Genomic DNA, 16,585 nt, shown 5'->3' on the forward strand with positions numbered 1-16,585 from the left:
AATGAAGTGTCCTCAGTGCCTTGGTAATGCCACTCCTGGTGTGTCTGAGAGCGAGTCTGGGTAACCCAGGGGGATTTTGGCTGCAGCAGAGGCAGGAAGCCTGACTAGGAACAAGAATTGCTAATTCAACATTTTCTGCAGAACCAGCTTCTCTCCTTGCCTGGGCCTGGGGGTGTCACAGCACCGTGGGAGAGGCAGGGGTTCATTTGAGGTGGCACACACAGTGACAGAGGGCTGTGCAGGGCTGGCACAGGGCACTCTGCTGAGCTGGGGGAGTTCTGCTACTTCTGCTTGCCCTGGCAGAAGCCACAGCTGAGTCCAGATCCTCCTGGGGGACCAGCACTGATGGTACTTTGTTTCACTGCATCAAGGGGCTGGATTTTCATGTCTCAGTGTTTTTTTGTTTTTTTTTCTGAGAAAAAAGATAGACTTTTGTGGTTTTATACATTGTGGCAAAGTGTGTTTCCCAAGTTGCTCTGTTGTTGCCAGGGCTTCACTTTCTCAAGCACTGAGGCCTGGGGCTGAGCAGTCACCCCAAGGCTCCCTGCACTGGCAGTGCAGAGCAGCAGGGGGGTTGGGTGAGGTTACTCTGACCTATTTTAGGCACCTGCCTTAAGATAAAGAACTTCAAAGCCTCACCCTCACTGCCTGTCAGTGCTGCACTGGTGCCAGGTCCCTTTCCAGCCTCCCCACCATGAGAATCCCACCTGCTGCACGTCCTGCCTGGGAGCAGGCTGTGTCCCACACTGCTGGAGCACAGGAAGGTGCAGCCCAAATTTCTTGAGTGTGAGTCAGTGAGTGCCTGAGAGCAAGGTGAGGCGTGTGAAACAGCACCTCAGCTCTGCCTTTCCAGCACTTCCAACAGCTGTGGTTTGCTTATCCTTGTTCTTAGGGTAGTCTGGGCAAGGATTTGGAGTAAGGCTTTACTCAGCTTTAATAGCAGTTAATGATAGGGTAAGGGACTTACAGTATTTTATTAATAAAAGTAATGCTGAAGGCAGTTGCACAACTGCAGGGGAGCTTCCATATTGGCTCCACATGCTCACCAGCTGTTCTTACCTGGCTGCTGACAGTCCCCACTGGACCTGTGTGCAGCTGGGGGACTTCAGTGCTCGGCCACTCTGTTCCAGCCCACAGCCCAGGCTCAGGTTTCCTGCCTGCCCCCTCTGCAGGCCCCTCAGCTGGGTTTCCTGTGCTCACAGCTCCAGCCTGAGGAGTTCAGAGCTGCTGGGGCTCTTTGGCTGCCCCAGAGTGCAGAAGGGATCACAGGGAGCAGCACATGGAGGGGCAGCTTCTGGAGGAAAGGCAGAGACATACCAGGGCATCTCTAGATTAAAACCAATGGTTCTGTTGTAGTAAAAGTTGCCTGCAAAGTCCCTGATTCCCCACCTGGGTGCTGCTGCTGAGCCTCACCCAGGGCACAGTGTGAGAGAGGAGATCTGGCCTGGCATCAGAGCAAGATCCAGTGCAGTGTCTGAGCTGGGAGCTGTGCTGTAAATGCCAGAGCCCAGTGTATTCAGAATACTCCATAATCTGACCAGGATCCCAAGATCACAGTGCCTTGTCACTAACAGCCCTGTTTCTCAAGGACTGCTGTGCATCACCCTCTCTGGGAGCAGCTGGAAAATGTAAACCCCTTCTCTAGCCTTGATGATGACACTTGGACTGCATGGCAGGTTTGTGCAGGCTGTTGGTTTGCCCAGGAAAACTGGTTTGGTTTGATCTGTCAGAGATTCTGCTTACTAAATCTGTTTGTTCCCAGGAACCTATTTTCTTAAAGAGCAGAGAAGCTCAGCACATCTCTCCCTGCCCTGTACTCCTCTGAACATGTAGAGCTTTAATTAGGCCAGACTGTGCTGATGAAATGAGGGCTTTGGCTTCAGTGAAATTTCAACTCCCAAGTGGTGCTGATGGTGCCTGGACATGGCAGTGCACCCCTTGGGCAGCATCTCCAGCTCACTTCTGGGTTATTCTGGAGTGTGACCATATTTCCCTGAGTACTGTTCATTGCAGAGCCTCTGGCAGCTGTTTGCTTGGCTGTTCCAGTGTCCCAAGAGCAGATATCTTCTGAGAAGTCCAGGTGTTTCCTAAAGCTGCTCCTCTCAGTGCTCCTGTTGTGCCAGGCTGATGGCACCAGGGCTGCAGTGGCAGCTCTTGCTGTGACACAGAATTAAACCAAACGGACCCAAACTGGGATGGAAGGTGTTGGGTCAAGGGACTGGTAGCCAACCTTTGTCTGAAGAGAAGAGCTGGTCTAGAATGGCAGGGGCAGGTACACAGAAAGGGAAAAAGTAACATGATTGTCCTTACTCTGCTCTCATGAGACACCAACTGCAGAGTTGCATTTGGGGTCCCCTGCACAGGAAGGAGGTGATGCTGCTGGAGTGAGCCCAGAGGAGCCCATGAAGCTGATCAGAGGGATGGAGCAGCTCTCCTGTGAGGAAAGGCTGACAAAATTGGGATTGTTCAGCATGGGGAAGAGCAGCTTTGGGGTGACCTAATTGTAGCCTTCCATTACCTGAAGAGAGCCTACAGGAAGGATGAAGAGAGGCCATTTACAAGGGAATGGCTTCACACTGACAAATGGCAGGGTTAGATGGAATATTGGGAAGGAATTCCTCCCTGTGAGGGTGCTGAGGCCCTGGCCCAGAGCAGCTGTGGCTGCACCATCCCTGAAGTGTCCAAGGCCAGGTAGGACAGGGCTTGGAGCAACCTGGGATAGTGGAAGGTGTCCTGCCCATGGCAGAGGGTGGGACAAGATAAGCTTTGAAGTCCTTCCCAGCCCAAACCAGTCTGGGATTCTGTGATCTTCCTTGCAGTGTCTGAGTCAGATACATCAATGCAAACAGGTCAGCCTAGGCTGTGTGAACAGAGTGCTCCAGGCAGGTGATGGCTGGTGCAGGAGAATGAAGGGGAGTTTGCACTAGTAGGGAAGTTCAGGGTATGGTGTCCATCCAAGAAAACACAAAAGATTTGCTATATATTCCTCCAGGCTGATGGGACTCCAGTAGTCAGATGGTGTGTGAGTGAGCTGTGCTGCAGCAGCCTGCAAAGGGACATCAGCTGTGAATGTTCTGGACAGATACTCTGTTTGCAGCTCACAGCTGGGCGAGGATGGAGGAGCTGCCAAGAACAAATCCCTGATGTGGTGAAGAATGCCTGGCTTCAGTTGGCAGCCCTGGCACCCCTCACCTTGGGCTAACCCCTTTGCATGGCCCTTGCACTGTGTGTTGGAGCCCTGCTCCCTTGTTTCTCACTGTCCCTGCTTGGTCCCTGCCAGTCCTGCAGCTGCTCCTGGGTTAACACTGAGCTGCAGCAAATGGGGGAATTCTGCTCACAGGGCACAAATGGAACAGGCTGGGAGAAAGCCCATCTAATAAAAGGTTAATTAATGGCAGTCAACTGAACCATGAAGAAGGAATGTCTGCACTCTCATTCCAGCCAAGGGAAATCAGCTTTTCTTGCTGCAGCTTGTGCCTCTAACACTTGGGGAATTGGGTTTCTAAGCCAGACAGTGCTGTGCCACACTAATCCCCTGAACAGAACAAATACTGCAGATGTCACAGCAGAAGGAAGATACAGAGAAGGCAACGTGCAGAAGTACACATTTGTGGTGATGAAGTGTTTTCATTAGCAGTAGCAAGGTTAGCAGGAAAGACAAGTAAGGTGCTTGATGGGATGCACAGACCCTCCAGGGCTTCCTGCTTACCTTAAATCTCCATCTCATCCACCCCTGAGCCACTTTGCCCTCCCTTCAAGGCACCCGTTTTTTATCCCTGGGTCATCCCTTGATCTCCCTGCTTTGCCCATCTTCAGATCTTTGCAGCAAGTGTTTTTTCTCCTCCATCAGAATTACTCAAGTAAAACTCCTGTGTCTGAGTGTTTTTTCATCACAGCCCCATGGGAGGCCTTTAGATGTGACAGAAGTAGCAGACACAGTCCTGCTGAATGTGGTCCTTCAGCTCTGATGAAAGGAGTCCTCGGGGAATCATTGCAGAAATGGATTTATTTGTGGAACACCATAATCCACTGTTGATCAAACATCCCTGCCCCTCAGGGACACTCAGACCCAAAGTTTCAAAGGTAGTTTTCTGCTCCTTGCCAGAGCCCCTCAAGTTTGGGATGTGCTGCAGATCAGCTGTTGGAAGGTGATGAACCAGCTTTGTTTTCTCTACAGATGGTGATATTTGGTGATTTGTACCGTGGGGTCTCTTGTTGTAAATGGAAATACAAACAGATATGGTGCATTTCACATTTATGGTTAAAACTCCCTGACTAAACCTGATCTAGCTTTTGTACAAGGAGAGGGGTATAGTGACTTCCATCAGATGTAGGTCAGGCTGGGGGAAGGAAAGGACAGGAGCCTCCTGGAAACTGGAGATGCTCCTGCTGGCTGAGGACTCTGCAGGGCTCCCAGAAGCTGAGCCTGCCTGGGCTCCTGGAGCTGCATCTGGGGGTGACTCTGGGCCCACCCTGTCCCTGCCAGGGTGGGACAATCAGAGCTCAGCTCAGCGCTGCTGTGCTGCCTGGGGCCGGGTGCTGACTCAGGCTCGGCACCGGCTCTGGCCCAGCACGGCCCCTGAGCCCGGGGTGGGATGGAGAGCAGCCTGGGCTGCCAGGCTCGGAGGCGGTGCCTTGTCCTGTGCCCTTGGCAGGGACAGTCCCCGGGGTGTGGGTCCTGCTCCTCTGCATCCCCCCAGGGCAGCTCAGAGGGGAGGATCTCTCCCTGTGACACCGCCTGCACAAATGCTTTACAAAAGCTGTGTCCCCTTGCTTTCTTTCCTCCATTTTTAACTGAGGAAAAGAATTATGTTTGTCCTAAACTAGCCCTGAGCACTTTGTACAAATTTTTGATTCAGTGTAACCGTGAGCAGCAGAGTGGAAAGCTGTCAGCTGCCTCCTCATCCCCTCTCCCGGGGCAGGTGTGGGAGCCCGGTGTGACATGGAGCCGATTCCATGAGCATCCCTCCCTGCTGCGGCAGCGTGCAGCGGGGTGAGCTCGGGGCCTTGCTGCCCCAACCCTGCTCTGCAACTCGGTGTTACTTCTCCAGCCACGGCAGTTAACAGGGGACGCTTTTCTGAGTTTTAGTGAAATTTGAAGCCGGTAAGTGAGGTTTTACAAGAAATGACACCCTGAGCATTGCTGCACGTCTCAAAAGTTGCAATTGTTTGTTTCATTGTCGGATGTGACAGCACCGCGCTGGCTCCGTTCTGGACCGGTGACTTGAAGTACCGAGAGTGACTTTGTGCCTTCGGGGGCCATGGAAGCCCCGGCGGTGCGGGGGCCGGGCCAGGGTCCCTGGGGCCCGGGGGCGGTGCCGGTGCGAGGGTCCGGGCCGGGGGTCCCTGGGGCCCGGGGACGATGCCGGGCCGGGGGTCGGTGCCGGGGGTCCCTGGGGCGGTGCCGGGCCGGGGGCGGGAGCGGGGCCGGGGGGCCGGGCCGGGGGCGGGAGCGGGGCCGCCCCCCCGCGCACGTGCGCTACGTGCGGCGCCTGCTGCGGCGGGGCCGCCCCTCCCCCGCCCGGCACCGCCCCCCAGCCCCGCTGCTGGGGCCGGGACCGCCCAGTGTGGGACCCCCGGCGGGGGGAGCCCCGGTAACCGCCGGGGCGCGGGGGCGGGCACCTCGCGGCGCTCCCTCGGGAACGGGAGCGCTCCTTCCCCCCGCGCTGCCCGCGGCCGGCGGGCAGGACAATGGCCCGGCTCCCCCCGAACAAAGGGGCCGGGCCGGGGCCGTGGGGGCTCCGCGGCCGGGGCAGACAATGCGGCCGCGCGGAGGCGGATGGCCCCGCCCCGCGCGTGACGCGACCAGTGCTCAGCCAATGGCGGCGCGCGGAGAGGCTCTTTAAAAAAAGTAGCGCCGGCTGCGGTCCGCTGTCAGCTGTGCGGATCCCTCCGCGCATGTAAACACAGCGCCGGCGGCCCCGCGCGGGGGGGGCGGGACGGAGCGGCCGGGCCGCGGGGGGCACGGCGGGCGGGGAGCGCGGCCCGGGGGCCTCCCCGAACCAGCGGTGCTGGGGGGAGCGGCCGCAGCGCGCCCGGGGCTAGGGCCCGCGCACAAAGGCGGCGGGAGCGGGGGGCGCGAGGCGGCGGGGCGGGGGGCACCGGGAGGGACCCCCAGCGGGCGGCCGCGGTGAGCGGCGCTGTCTGGGCCTCACTCTCCGCCGGTGCCCGGTAGCGGACGAGGGGTCGGCGCCGCGCGGGCCAGGCCGCGCTCCGGAGGAGCCGCCGCTGCCTGCTCCCCCCGCCCCCAACGGGCCCTCTCCGGTCCGGCCCCGGGCCCCCGCACAAAGGCGCGGGCGGGGCGGGGCAGCCGCGCCCCCTCCCCTGCCCGGGCCGGGCGGACTCTTTTCCCAGCCCCGGCCCCCCCGCGGACGCGCACGGAGCGCGGCGGCTCCGGAGATTGTTCGGAGCGCGGAGCGGAGCGGCCGCCCCGGCCGGGCCATGGCCGAGTTCCTGCCCCCGCCCGAGTGCCCCGTCTTCGAGCCCAGCTGGGAGGAGTTCGCCGACCCCTTCGCCTTCATCCACAAGATCCGGCCCATCGCCGAGCAGACCGGCATCTGCAAGGTGCGGCCGCCGCCGGTGAGTGCCCGCATGGCGCCGCCGGGAGCGGCCTTTGTGTGGGGCCCGGCCCGGCTCCCCCGGCCCGCGGCCGCGCAGGTGACCCCGGGCAGGCGAGGCCGCCCCTCAGAAGTTTCACTGGGCTGGGGCTGAGGGGACCGAAGGAAGCGGTCGCTTCCCCCGCGAAGTGGCTCCTAAGTGTCGGAGCTCCCGGTGGGGGAGTCGCCAGAGCGGCCGTGAAGGGAGCGGGGGCGGGGGGCAGCTGCCCCGGCCGGGCCTGGCCTCTCTCCGGTTCCTGGGGTTGGCCGGGGCCTCGCGCCCGGAGCGGCCCCGCCGAACCCCGGAGGAGGTCCCGGGGTGCTGCCCTCCATGTTGGCATTGTGGCCGTGTGGGGCCGGGGGGACCCGCTCCCCGCAGCCCCCGGCCCCGCCGCGGCCTCCCCGGCCTCGGCGCACTTCTGGCGCAGGGAACTGTTCCTCAAGTTGGACAAGACCAAACTCCGCAGCCGTGAGTTTGGCTGGTGGCTGTGCGAGCTGAAGCCTAGACAGACATGGCCACCATTTTAGAATGCAATCCACAGTGGGAAGAAGTGGTAAGCCTTCATCTTCATCATCATCACCTCAACCGATGGTGTAGTAAGCTCAAAATTAGGGTATGAATTCTGATTTCCCCTTGTTCGTCGACTCAGTTTACTAAGAAATGCTGTGACGATCTTAGAACCACAGTTTTGTGGAGTCAGAATTGTTAGTTTGTTTAAAGGAATGAACACCCACACTGGTGAGGAGAGGGGCTTCTGGAAGTAAAAATCTAATTAAACAATGTGTGAACCATCTTTATTTTGAGTGAATTGCCCTTCCCCTAAGTGGAGCGTGGTGCGAGTCTTGGGGTGGTGCAGCCAGGTAAGGCAGTTAACATGACGGCAACAACTAGAATGTTAAACAGGCACTGAGCTTACATCTCCTCCAGCAAGGGGGGAAGCTGACTGAACAGTTTGTAGGCTGAAGTTTTGCGAGTGAGACTTTGACTTCAAAGAAATAATGTTCAGAAACACACACTCCTTACTTTTGTGTTTTGGTTGTTGCTGGGACTCCTGTTGTGTCCATTCTTTTCCTTCTGAATTAAAATAGTAATAACTTGCTGAGTTAGTGTCTGAGGTGGCAGAAATGTTTGTGGCAGAGTGAATAATGTGAATGTTGCTGGAGAGGAAGGAAGGTGTTCCAGCTCTCTGGAAGAATAATCCCCGAGTGCTGTGTGAAGAGAGCTCTTGAATTTGTGTCCTGGTAGAATGTGCCAGGGCTTCTTTTCATGCAGGGCAGCCAGATGCTCAGAGTTAAGGGGGTAAGATGGTTTTTGTTACAGTCACCACTGAAGATCTGTAGTACTTTTTAGTAGATGTTTTGGGGTTTTAAGTTGCCAAATTGCCAACAATGTTTCAGCAACTGCGACCAGAACTGCTTTTTTTTGTTTGGTTGGGTTTCTTGAGAGGGTTATTTTTTTGTTTGTTTGGATGTTTTTGAGGGGGGGTGTCTTTTTGTTTTAGAAACATCTCATCTAAAAAAATCCCATGTTTCTTGGCTGCTTGTGTAAAAAGCCAAAACCTTATCAGCAAGCTGCTAGTAGGAGGTTATCTGTTGGAGATCATAAATCAGCAGCCCTCCAAAGGACTGAATTACTCACTGCAACTGCGTTTTCAGCCGCTCTCCCCTTCCCGAAGGGGCAGGTATTGCAGCAGATATTACACCAGGTGCTGTGCCTGCCTGGCCGTGGGATCAGCTCTTTGAGCGTATTTAGAAGCAGGATGAAAATAGTTGGAGCTGCTGAGGGCTGAGCACGGGTGGTTCTGTGGAGCCTGGCTTTGGGAGAGCTGAGCTCCCTTGGCTTTATCTTCCCTGGATAATGCCTGGGATGACTTGTGAAGTGCGTGCTTGGTTCAGCGGCCTGGAGCATAGAGGGAGCTCTTCCAAAGCGACCAGAAAACCCTTGAAGTTGACGTAGTTCCTGGCCTTCCCCCTGCGAGCAGGAGCCGCAGTGAATATTCAGTTATTGTTCTTTTTGGTGTAATAGAGGGGTCTGTAATTCCGTGAGCTAGAGCCTGCCCTGTGCACTGCAGTGTGTGTGCTCCAGCTGGATGCCTTGTTTGGTGATGGCCGGCCTTTGGAATCCTCCTCATCCCAGGGAATCTCCTGCCGGCCTGCGCAGTCTGGTTACGTGCCGGGGAGCAGGTAGGCAGCACCATGAACTGGCAGGATCTGTGCCGAGAGAGGAATTGAAAATTTGATGTTGGGCTGGCATTATTTTAGCCTGAACTCTGCTGTGTAGTTATCAGCAGATGAATTTGTGTGTCTGTGTATGAGTAGCAGTATGGAGTAATGTTGTGTGAGGCTGGTGGTGCCCAGCTGTAACTTCCCCACTTATTTATGAACAAGCCCTTACTCCAGAGCTGGCTTTGATGCTCCAGCAGCTGAGCATGCACAGGAGAGCTGCCTGGGCTTGGAAGGAGCAGCAGCAGGGCTTTCTCTGGTCCCTTTCTGCTGGCATTAGCTGGGAACCAGCTGGGCCCAGAGAAAACCACACCTGCAGTGGCTTCTTGTGTAGCAGCTTTGGAGGACAGTGACCTGTTTAGTGAGGAGATATCGAGGTAGCTGACGTGCAGAAGACAAAGGATTCTGGGTGATCACTGCATGTTCACAAGATGAAAGAACATCCAGGAATATAACAGGAGGTGCAATTTCTGCATGGCAGTTTCCAGTTGAGCACTCAAAAAGACTTTTCTTCCTCTTCATTCCAGTTCAGTTTGTTCCAGCCATCACCAGTGTCTGAGTTTTGCTCTCATTTGGGGATTCTAAGATGCTGCAGTGGCTGCTGGAGGGTGCAGCCATAACCAGCTCACTGGCACTGCTCCCTGTGGCTTTTTGTCAGCAGTGTGGGGTGTGAGTAGAGAGTCCCATTGGCAGCAGAGGGCTTGGATGGGGCTGTTCCTGGCAGTTAATGAGCTGCATAAAGTGGAGATGTAAATTTGAGCCTGTTGCGGATCTGCAGGGGAAGGGGCAGCTGGATGCAGGAAAGTGGGTGGGGTACTTGCTTGCAGTCCATCATGTGCCATTTTGGCGTTAAAATTTTTTTCAATTAACCAAAACCATCTTTCATTAGCATTTCTCCATTTAAACAGTATCTGATAGTTTGGAATAAACTAAGTTTACTCCAAAACTTGGCATGTCAAGTGATGGACTTATATTCTAGAAACTTGTGATAGCTCTGCAAGTCAGTGAGGGCATATAGGGGAGTCAAATGAAGAATTGCTTGAGAATGGAGTTGTTCTTCAAGGTAGGTAGCTAATAGCAATTAATGGAAGCAAACAGTCTCACAAAAGTGAAGCTGAGCTTCAAGAGTTAATGGCAATGTGTGGAGCAGGAGTGGTATCAAATGCTCCAAGCCTTTCTTGAAGATGGGCTCTTCCTTCACTGTGTTGTGTCGTTGCTTTGCTGCTGTGAAGAAATAATACATAATGATTACTTAAGCCTTACTTAACATATAAATGCTTTTCAAAATACTCAGTATTGTACAATGTACTAGAAACATCATCACTTTCCCAAGGCCAAGCATGGAAATTGAGAACATCCAGGCTAAATTTCATTGCTTTAAATAATGTGAATATGGAGAAGTACTGTTAAGGCTTCCAAGTAACTTAAACCGAGCACTTAAAGATCAGAAAGTCTGTGTTAGCAGAGCTGGAAATTTGAAGGAGTTATCGAAATTATTGACTGTCAGTTTTCAGTAAATCCTGGAATAGTGGTGAACTCTAGAATGGGGAAAATGAATTTCCTTAAGTTCTTTGTGGGTGCAAGAGTTGACCCCCTCTAGCTCCAGAGTGGAAGAATGTCTGGAATAGTCCTGGATAAAAACTTGGAGGGTGATAGTGTGGAATACAATTGTATGGACACTGATGTGGTCAAATTAGTTTTATTTTTTTCCATGATTCCATGTGTTTGTGTGTTGTTGTTGCCTGAGATCTAGAAATTGTGATCAGTATTCTAATTACAGAAATTACTATTGTGCAAAATTAATACACCAAATCACAAATTATTTCAACTAATGATTGTTCAACTAATGAAGGATCCCTTTCTAATGGTGTCTCATAACCTCAAGCCAAGGGTATGTAATTTTCTTTACAAGTCTAGAAGAGCAAAAGCTGATTGTGAATGGAGTTATGGTGGTGGCTCCTTGCTTTAGAGGGATCCCAGTTGCCCAATAAACAGTGGATATTATGAAACAGTAATCACTTAAGTAGGACTCAGTGAGGAGGTTTACCTTTGGAACAAAGGAGCATAGAGCATCTTAGAGGAGGAAGGAGTGCAGAAAAATAACTGTGGATCCCTGTGGGGAGCAGTGAAATGGTGGAATGGGAGCTCTGGAGTTTCTCTGTGAGAAATGGGGGGATTTTACCTCTGTGGCAGCACAAGAGTAGAAAATTCTGCATTCAGGACCTCGCGCTCGTTGGAGGATTTAAAAAAATTGACAACTGGAGAGGACACAGAGATGCATCAGATAAGTTCAGCACATGAAATAATGAATTTTGAAATATTCAACCTTAACAGAGCCTGAGTGGTGAAACCTAAAGGCTCAGGGCTTGGGAGAAATGGACCTCCTCCTCCTGGGACATGTTTTGAGGAGCAAGATTGATTTAAATGTTGTTTAGATCTCTTAAGGTCTGTTTAGGCTTCTCATTCAGCTGGTTGCTTGATTTATTTTCATTTTTATGGAGAAAAAGAAAACACAAAACAAAAAACCAGTTCAGTTTTGGAGCAGCTTGACTGAAGGTTCTGACAATCTAATCCTGGAGCCGTAAAAAAACCCCACTAAAACAGGAATTAATGCAGAGAATTGTGATACTTTGTCTGAAACAGGAAGTTGATGGTGATGATCCTTCAGATTTGATAATACACAGAGGCTCAGTCAGTTGATTTTATCAGAAAGAAAACACAGAGATAACTCAATTACAACATGTAAGTGAGCTTCAGTGGGAGAAACCAGAGGTGCTGCCACGTCTGTCAGTCCTGCTGAGCAGGGGCCAGGCTCAGGTGGGTCAGCAAAGAGGGCATTTCTGACTGAGAGAGGATCAGCTGGAAGGGGACATGGAGGGTGGAAAGTGGTAGACCCGCTGCTTTTGGGATCAGGAATGAATGAGGTTTTGGGAGGGGAAGAGATATTTTAGTGCTGAGGTTCCTGTTCCCCTGCTGTCAATTCATGTGAAGAAAAGTAGATCTGCTAGCAAAGGTCGTTAGGAAATGTTGGCTTTAAATGAGGAACTTGTCATATTCATCACAGGGGTTGTGTTGTGGAATCAGGTAAATTCAGAGTGGGTTATTTACTGATCTCTAATTAGCAAGAAAATATGCAAAAGAAGAATTATTTTTAGTTTATTATTTATTTTACTAATGGCAGTGGCCATGCACAAGGCTGCTGTGGTCACCACGAGTGGTTTCTGCTCTTCAGAAACACTGAAACATTGGCGTAGGCTTAAAAAACAATGAGAATTTCCTTTCCTTGCCTCAGTTTCTTTCAGTGTGGGATTTTCAACACACACTCTTCAGCTCGTTGAAAATTTAAGATGAAACTATTTAGTCCAGAACTTTCCATATGGGGCAAGAATAACATAAAAAATGACCGAAATTCTATCTAACTTAAGATAGCTAATAGCTGAAAATGGAGTTTAAAACTGAACATGGCTCCCTTGCCCAGCAATGAAACAAAAGCTGTCAGTGGATGGAAGCAAACCATGCTGTGTATCCATCAGGATGTGCTTCCTCTCCATCCCACATGGTTGGGTTGTGTCTGAGATGTGCTGGGGGCAGTGCTGTGTCCATGTCCAGAGACCAGGCTGAGTGGTTTTAGAAATCAAGAAGAACTTGTGGGATCTTCCAGGCTGCTGCCCTTAGGAGTGCCTGAGTGAAAGGTGTTCTGAGCAGCTGGAAGGGGAGGATGCTGTGCAGAGCCAGGGCAGTGGATGGTGCAGCTGCAGGGAATCCCTGGGCAGCTGAGGCTCTGCAGCTGCTCGTGGCTGAGGCTGGTGGAGTTGCCCATGGCTGTTCTGGGTGGCTGTGAAATTCAGCTCTTTTCCTAAGCTGAGTTACATTGGCAGTGAAGTCAAGGTTTGAAAGCTGCCAGTTAGAGCTCTGCAGAGGGTTTGGAATCATTGCAAGGGCTGTGATGGGACAGCCTGAGGAGCAGAGTGCGCTGTCCCTGCTGGTCACACACTGGGAATGTACTGGGGATCAGAGCAAAGTGAGGGGAGGTGGCTCCAGCTCTTGGGGTCTGGTGCCCTCACACACCCACAGCTGGGCCTGGCCCCAGGCTGATGCATGCCCTGTTTCAGGTGTTGGTCAGTGCTCTGAAGTGAATCAGGGGTCTGGCATTTGCTGATCTCAACACCCTGTCCATCCCCAGCTGTACCTGCAGTGCTGCTGGAGCACTGGTGCTGTGTCTGTTCCTTGCATGCAGGTGCCTCCATGGAGAGGAGCCTGGCATCTCCTGTGTGTGAGCCCGGCTGCCTGTTGTGTTTAGAGCTTCAAACCCTGCATGTATTTTCTGTCCTTTCTGCCTTTCTGTCCCAAGGAGCAGCTGGCCCTGACACTTAAGAATCACCTCCAGCTTACCTGAGCCTTTATTTCTCTCCAGGTGTGGAGCTGGCACAGAAGCACTGGGATCTGGAGGAGTGATTCCCAATGTACACTCATTTTCATTTGCTGTGGTTCTCAGATGGGAAGGATCTGTGGTTGGGCCTGTTCTCCCTTGCTAGTGTGCAATACATAACAGAGCCCAATTTTGTCTCAAATAAGAAATACCCTACCAGGCTCCTTTTTGGAGAGTTCTGCACATGAGGTGGGTTAGTGCACTCAGGTTCCCTTACTGGCAAGGAGGAATTCAGGGGGTTTGATGAAAAAATCTGCACCATTTAAAATGGCCAAGGAAGGACTGTTCATCACAAACTGGGTTAGCTGCTGATTGGAGTTTCCAACTGATGTCAGCCTTTAACAGGGTCACAGAGGGATTAGTTCCCGTTAGACAGGAGCTTTGTGGCTGACCCACTGCCGGCTGATAATGGGTTTGTGTGCATTCTGCCATCTGAGCTCCAAGCGTGTTTTTAATGTAGGCATAAAACCAGGAGGCTGAAAGGGACCTCCTGAGTCACTGAGTGTGCTCCTTTCCTCTCAGAGGCAGCAATCATGGAACACCTTTGCCAAGGCAAGATCATAGATGTGGGAACAAAGAATGTAGGTCAGGCTCACAGGGTGGGCATCCCAGGAAGGGGGGAATTGCTGCAGTTTACTGAATGGATGTGTTTCTCTGGCAAGAGTTGCTAAGATATTCCTTTGGATCTTACTATGAGCTGCTATCTAGCAAAATAATGAAAGAGCTGTCTCTTTTTTTTGTGTGTCTGACATGGGAGAGACTGCAAGTAAAATGCTACTTGCAGTTTTCAAAAGGTGTTGAAAAAATATAAGAGACTTCAGAAAAAAGCCCAAGGAAAAAAGCCCTTTTATTTGCAGGACTGGAAAGCTGGTTCTGTCAAGAGAAGGAAAAAGGTATTTGTTTATTGAAAAATGTCTTGAAGCATTTCTTCTGGGAGGGATTCAGGAATAGCTGCTTTGGCAGCCAGCAGACGAGGGATTTGGTTATAAAGGACATGAGGATAAGGGAGGAAGAAAAGCTGAAGCCAACCAACTTGTAGAACAGCTTAGCAGGGAGGTTGGTAATTTCTTGTTCACTTGAATTCATAGGGGTGGGGGTGGTTAAATTTTAATTAGTGAGTTTGGGTGAGGTGCAGGTTTGCCAGCTGAAATGCAGTGCTCTGAAGCCTGACATCCCTGGAACTGCTCAGTTGGGAGCTGGAATATGGAAATCACAGAAATAATTCTGCTGACCATTTGTAGTTCACATTACTGCTTGAAATATTAATGTGATCCTTAGAGCGTGCCTTCTGCATGGCTGGATTTGTCCCTCAAGTTTATGGAAGAGTTTGGAATTTTGAAGTCAATCTCATTTTTGCCTGGATTTGGTGACAAGTTTATAACAATTGCAGGCCAAGGTGGGCACAGGATTTTGTTTGTCCCTTGTAGGCTTATAACAGTCAGGGATGGACAAGAGAACACAATAGAGTAATTTCAAATGTAGAGTCCTGGTGGAGTAAGAACTGATTTTTTAGGAAATTAATGTCTTCTTTATCTCTCTATATACTTAATACTCAGCATGGCTGTTGGAAGACACTTCAAATTGAACTACTTACACTTTTAAAATTCCTATTTTAAAACAGGGGAATCCAAACCAGTTCCTTTGAGGATCTGGATGGAGAGGACAAGCCTTACTGATTCCCAGGCAGGAGCTTTAGGGAAGAGAGCCTGGAGAGCTGGGGGTGGGGGCTGGTCTCTTCCCCAGCAAAGCTGCTCATGTGGCTCAGCAGCTTGGCAAGTGAATCCTGCACAACAAAGCTCCCTCTCGTGGTGCTGCTGCCTTTCCAAGTGCATAAAGGCATTTCTGTCTCACAGAAATGTCTTTTCAGGGGCCTGCAAGCGAGCATCGCATTTGGCTTGGTAACTTGTGCTTCAAAATGTGTCCAAGATTTTTGTTGAGTAAATAATAAACGTTAAAGAAGAGTTGAAAGTATCTTGTTTAGGACTTGAGGAGCTTGCCATACTGTGGAATAGAGAAAGATAAATATTAGCCTTATTTGTTATATCAACTTTGAGTAGTTTGGATGCTCCAAAATAAACTTGTGACTTTAAATGACTCAGTGACTGTCAGGATGGACTGTCTGCTATACCTGCTGTCGTTTCTCCAGATGGTGAATGGCTGTGGGTCTGACACAGCTTGTGTGCAGTGGGATGTGCTGTAGTGTGTTTGTAAAGCCAGGAGTGGTTTTACAGTAATCTAATGTGAAATATTATGTATGGTGTTGTTTCCCTCAGCTCTACCTGCACTGCTGTGGCCTCACCTCAAGTCTTTGGTGGAGTTTTGAGTGCCACAATATAAAAAAGACATTAAGCTATTGGAGAGCATCCTAAGGAGGGCTGTGAGAATGGTGAAGGGTCTGGAGGAGAAGCCTCATGAGGGGCAGCTGAGGGCACTTGGTTTGTTCAGCCTAGAGGGGAGACCTCACTGGGGTCTTCAACATCCTCCTGAGGGGCAGCAGAGGGACAGGCACTGATCTCTTCCCTCTCATGACAAGTGACAGGACTCACAGGAATGGCTGGAGCTGAGCTGGGAGATGTTCAGGTTGGATGTCAGGAAAAGGTTCTTCCCCAGAGGGTGCTGGGGCACTGAACAGGAACAACTGGGAAATGGGCACAGCTCCGAGCCTGTCCGAGTCCAAGAAGTGTTTGGACAACGCTCCCAGGCACAGGGTGGGATTGTTGGAGTGTCTGTGCAGGGTCAGGAATTGGATGTGATGATCCTGATGGACTTGGTGATCCCTTGCAACTCAACATATTCTATGGTACCTGCTAAAAACCTCAGAAGCTGAAGTCAATTCTGTGTTACCTCTCATTCACCCAATTTACCATCACCCAGCAGAAGCGCTTGCAATGACTTTCTCCTTGCTGAAAATTAAACACTTTTAAGGCTGTTAAATGTTTGATTCTGGCTGATGACCCCATCTGCCTGATGGGCTGAAAAGTCACCTTCTGAAAGTGCTGTTGAATAAATGGAGCTCCCAAAGCTTGTCTTTGAGAAACAGCTGACATGCCATCAGGGCGTCTTGGTGTGTGTGTTGGTCATTCAGTCATTGGTAAACTGCAGAGCTGCAGGAGTAGGAAATGCCTGTTGTGGCAGCTTGTGTTGTCTGGAGTCATGTTACTCTTCCAACACAGTAGGTGACTGGTGCTTTGCCAGAGCCAGTGTCTTTGGCCAAACAGGAAAGGCTGTCCCCAAACATGCATCAGTCAGTAATAAATAGACACATGGAGATCATGGAGATAATCAGCTCATTCTGGAGCAGGATGTTTCGGGTGCCAAGCTGTGAATGAGGTGTTTC

The 16,585-nt window shown here is 51.4% G+C and overlaps 2 protein-coding genes across 3 annotated transcripts in view; one reads left to right on the forward strand and one right to left on the reverse strand.

Annotated features, from left to right (window-relative positions):
• Positions 1-5,174: 5,174 nt before the first annotated feature.
• LOC135457972 (basic proline-rich protein-like) lies at positions 5,175-6,443 on the reverse strand. Its single transcript, XM_064732823.1, has 2 exons — positions 6,156-6,443; positions 5,175-6,041 (listed from the first exon to the last, which is right to left on the reverse strand). The coding sequence occupies exons 1-2, from the start codon at positions 6,441-6,443 to the stop codon at positions 5,175-5,177; spliced, it is 1,155 nt and encodes a 384-aa protein (XP_064588893.1).
• KDM5B (lysine demethylase 5B) overlaps positions 6,108-16,585 on the forward strand; it is a 60,370-nt gene continuing 49,892 nt past the window's right edge. Inside the window, exon 1 of one of the 2 annotated variants that reach the window (XM_064732909.1) lies at positions 6,108-6,579. In XM_064732909.1, the coding sequence (XP_064588979.1) occupies positions 6,442-6,579 (138 nt within the window). In that variant the 5' untranslated portion in view covers positions 6,108-6,441. The remainder of the gene's footprint in view (positions 6,580-16,585) is intronic. The other variant, XM_064732908.1, reaches the window with a different exon arrangement.

The sequence above is a fragment of the Zonotrichia leucophrys genome, chromosome 26, assembly GCF_028769735.1.
Source record: "Zonotrichia leucophrys gambelii isolate GWCS_2022_RI chromosome 26, RI_Zleu_2.0, whole genome shotgun sequence".
NCBI lineage: Eukaryota > Metazoa > Chordata > Aves > Passeriformes > Passerellidae > Zonotrichia > Zonotrichia leucophrys.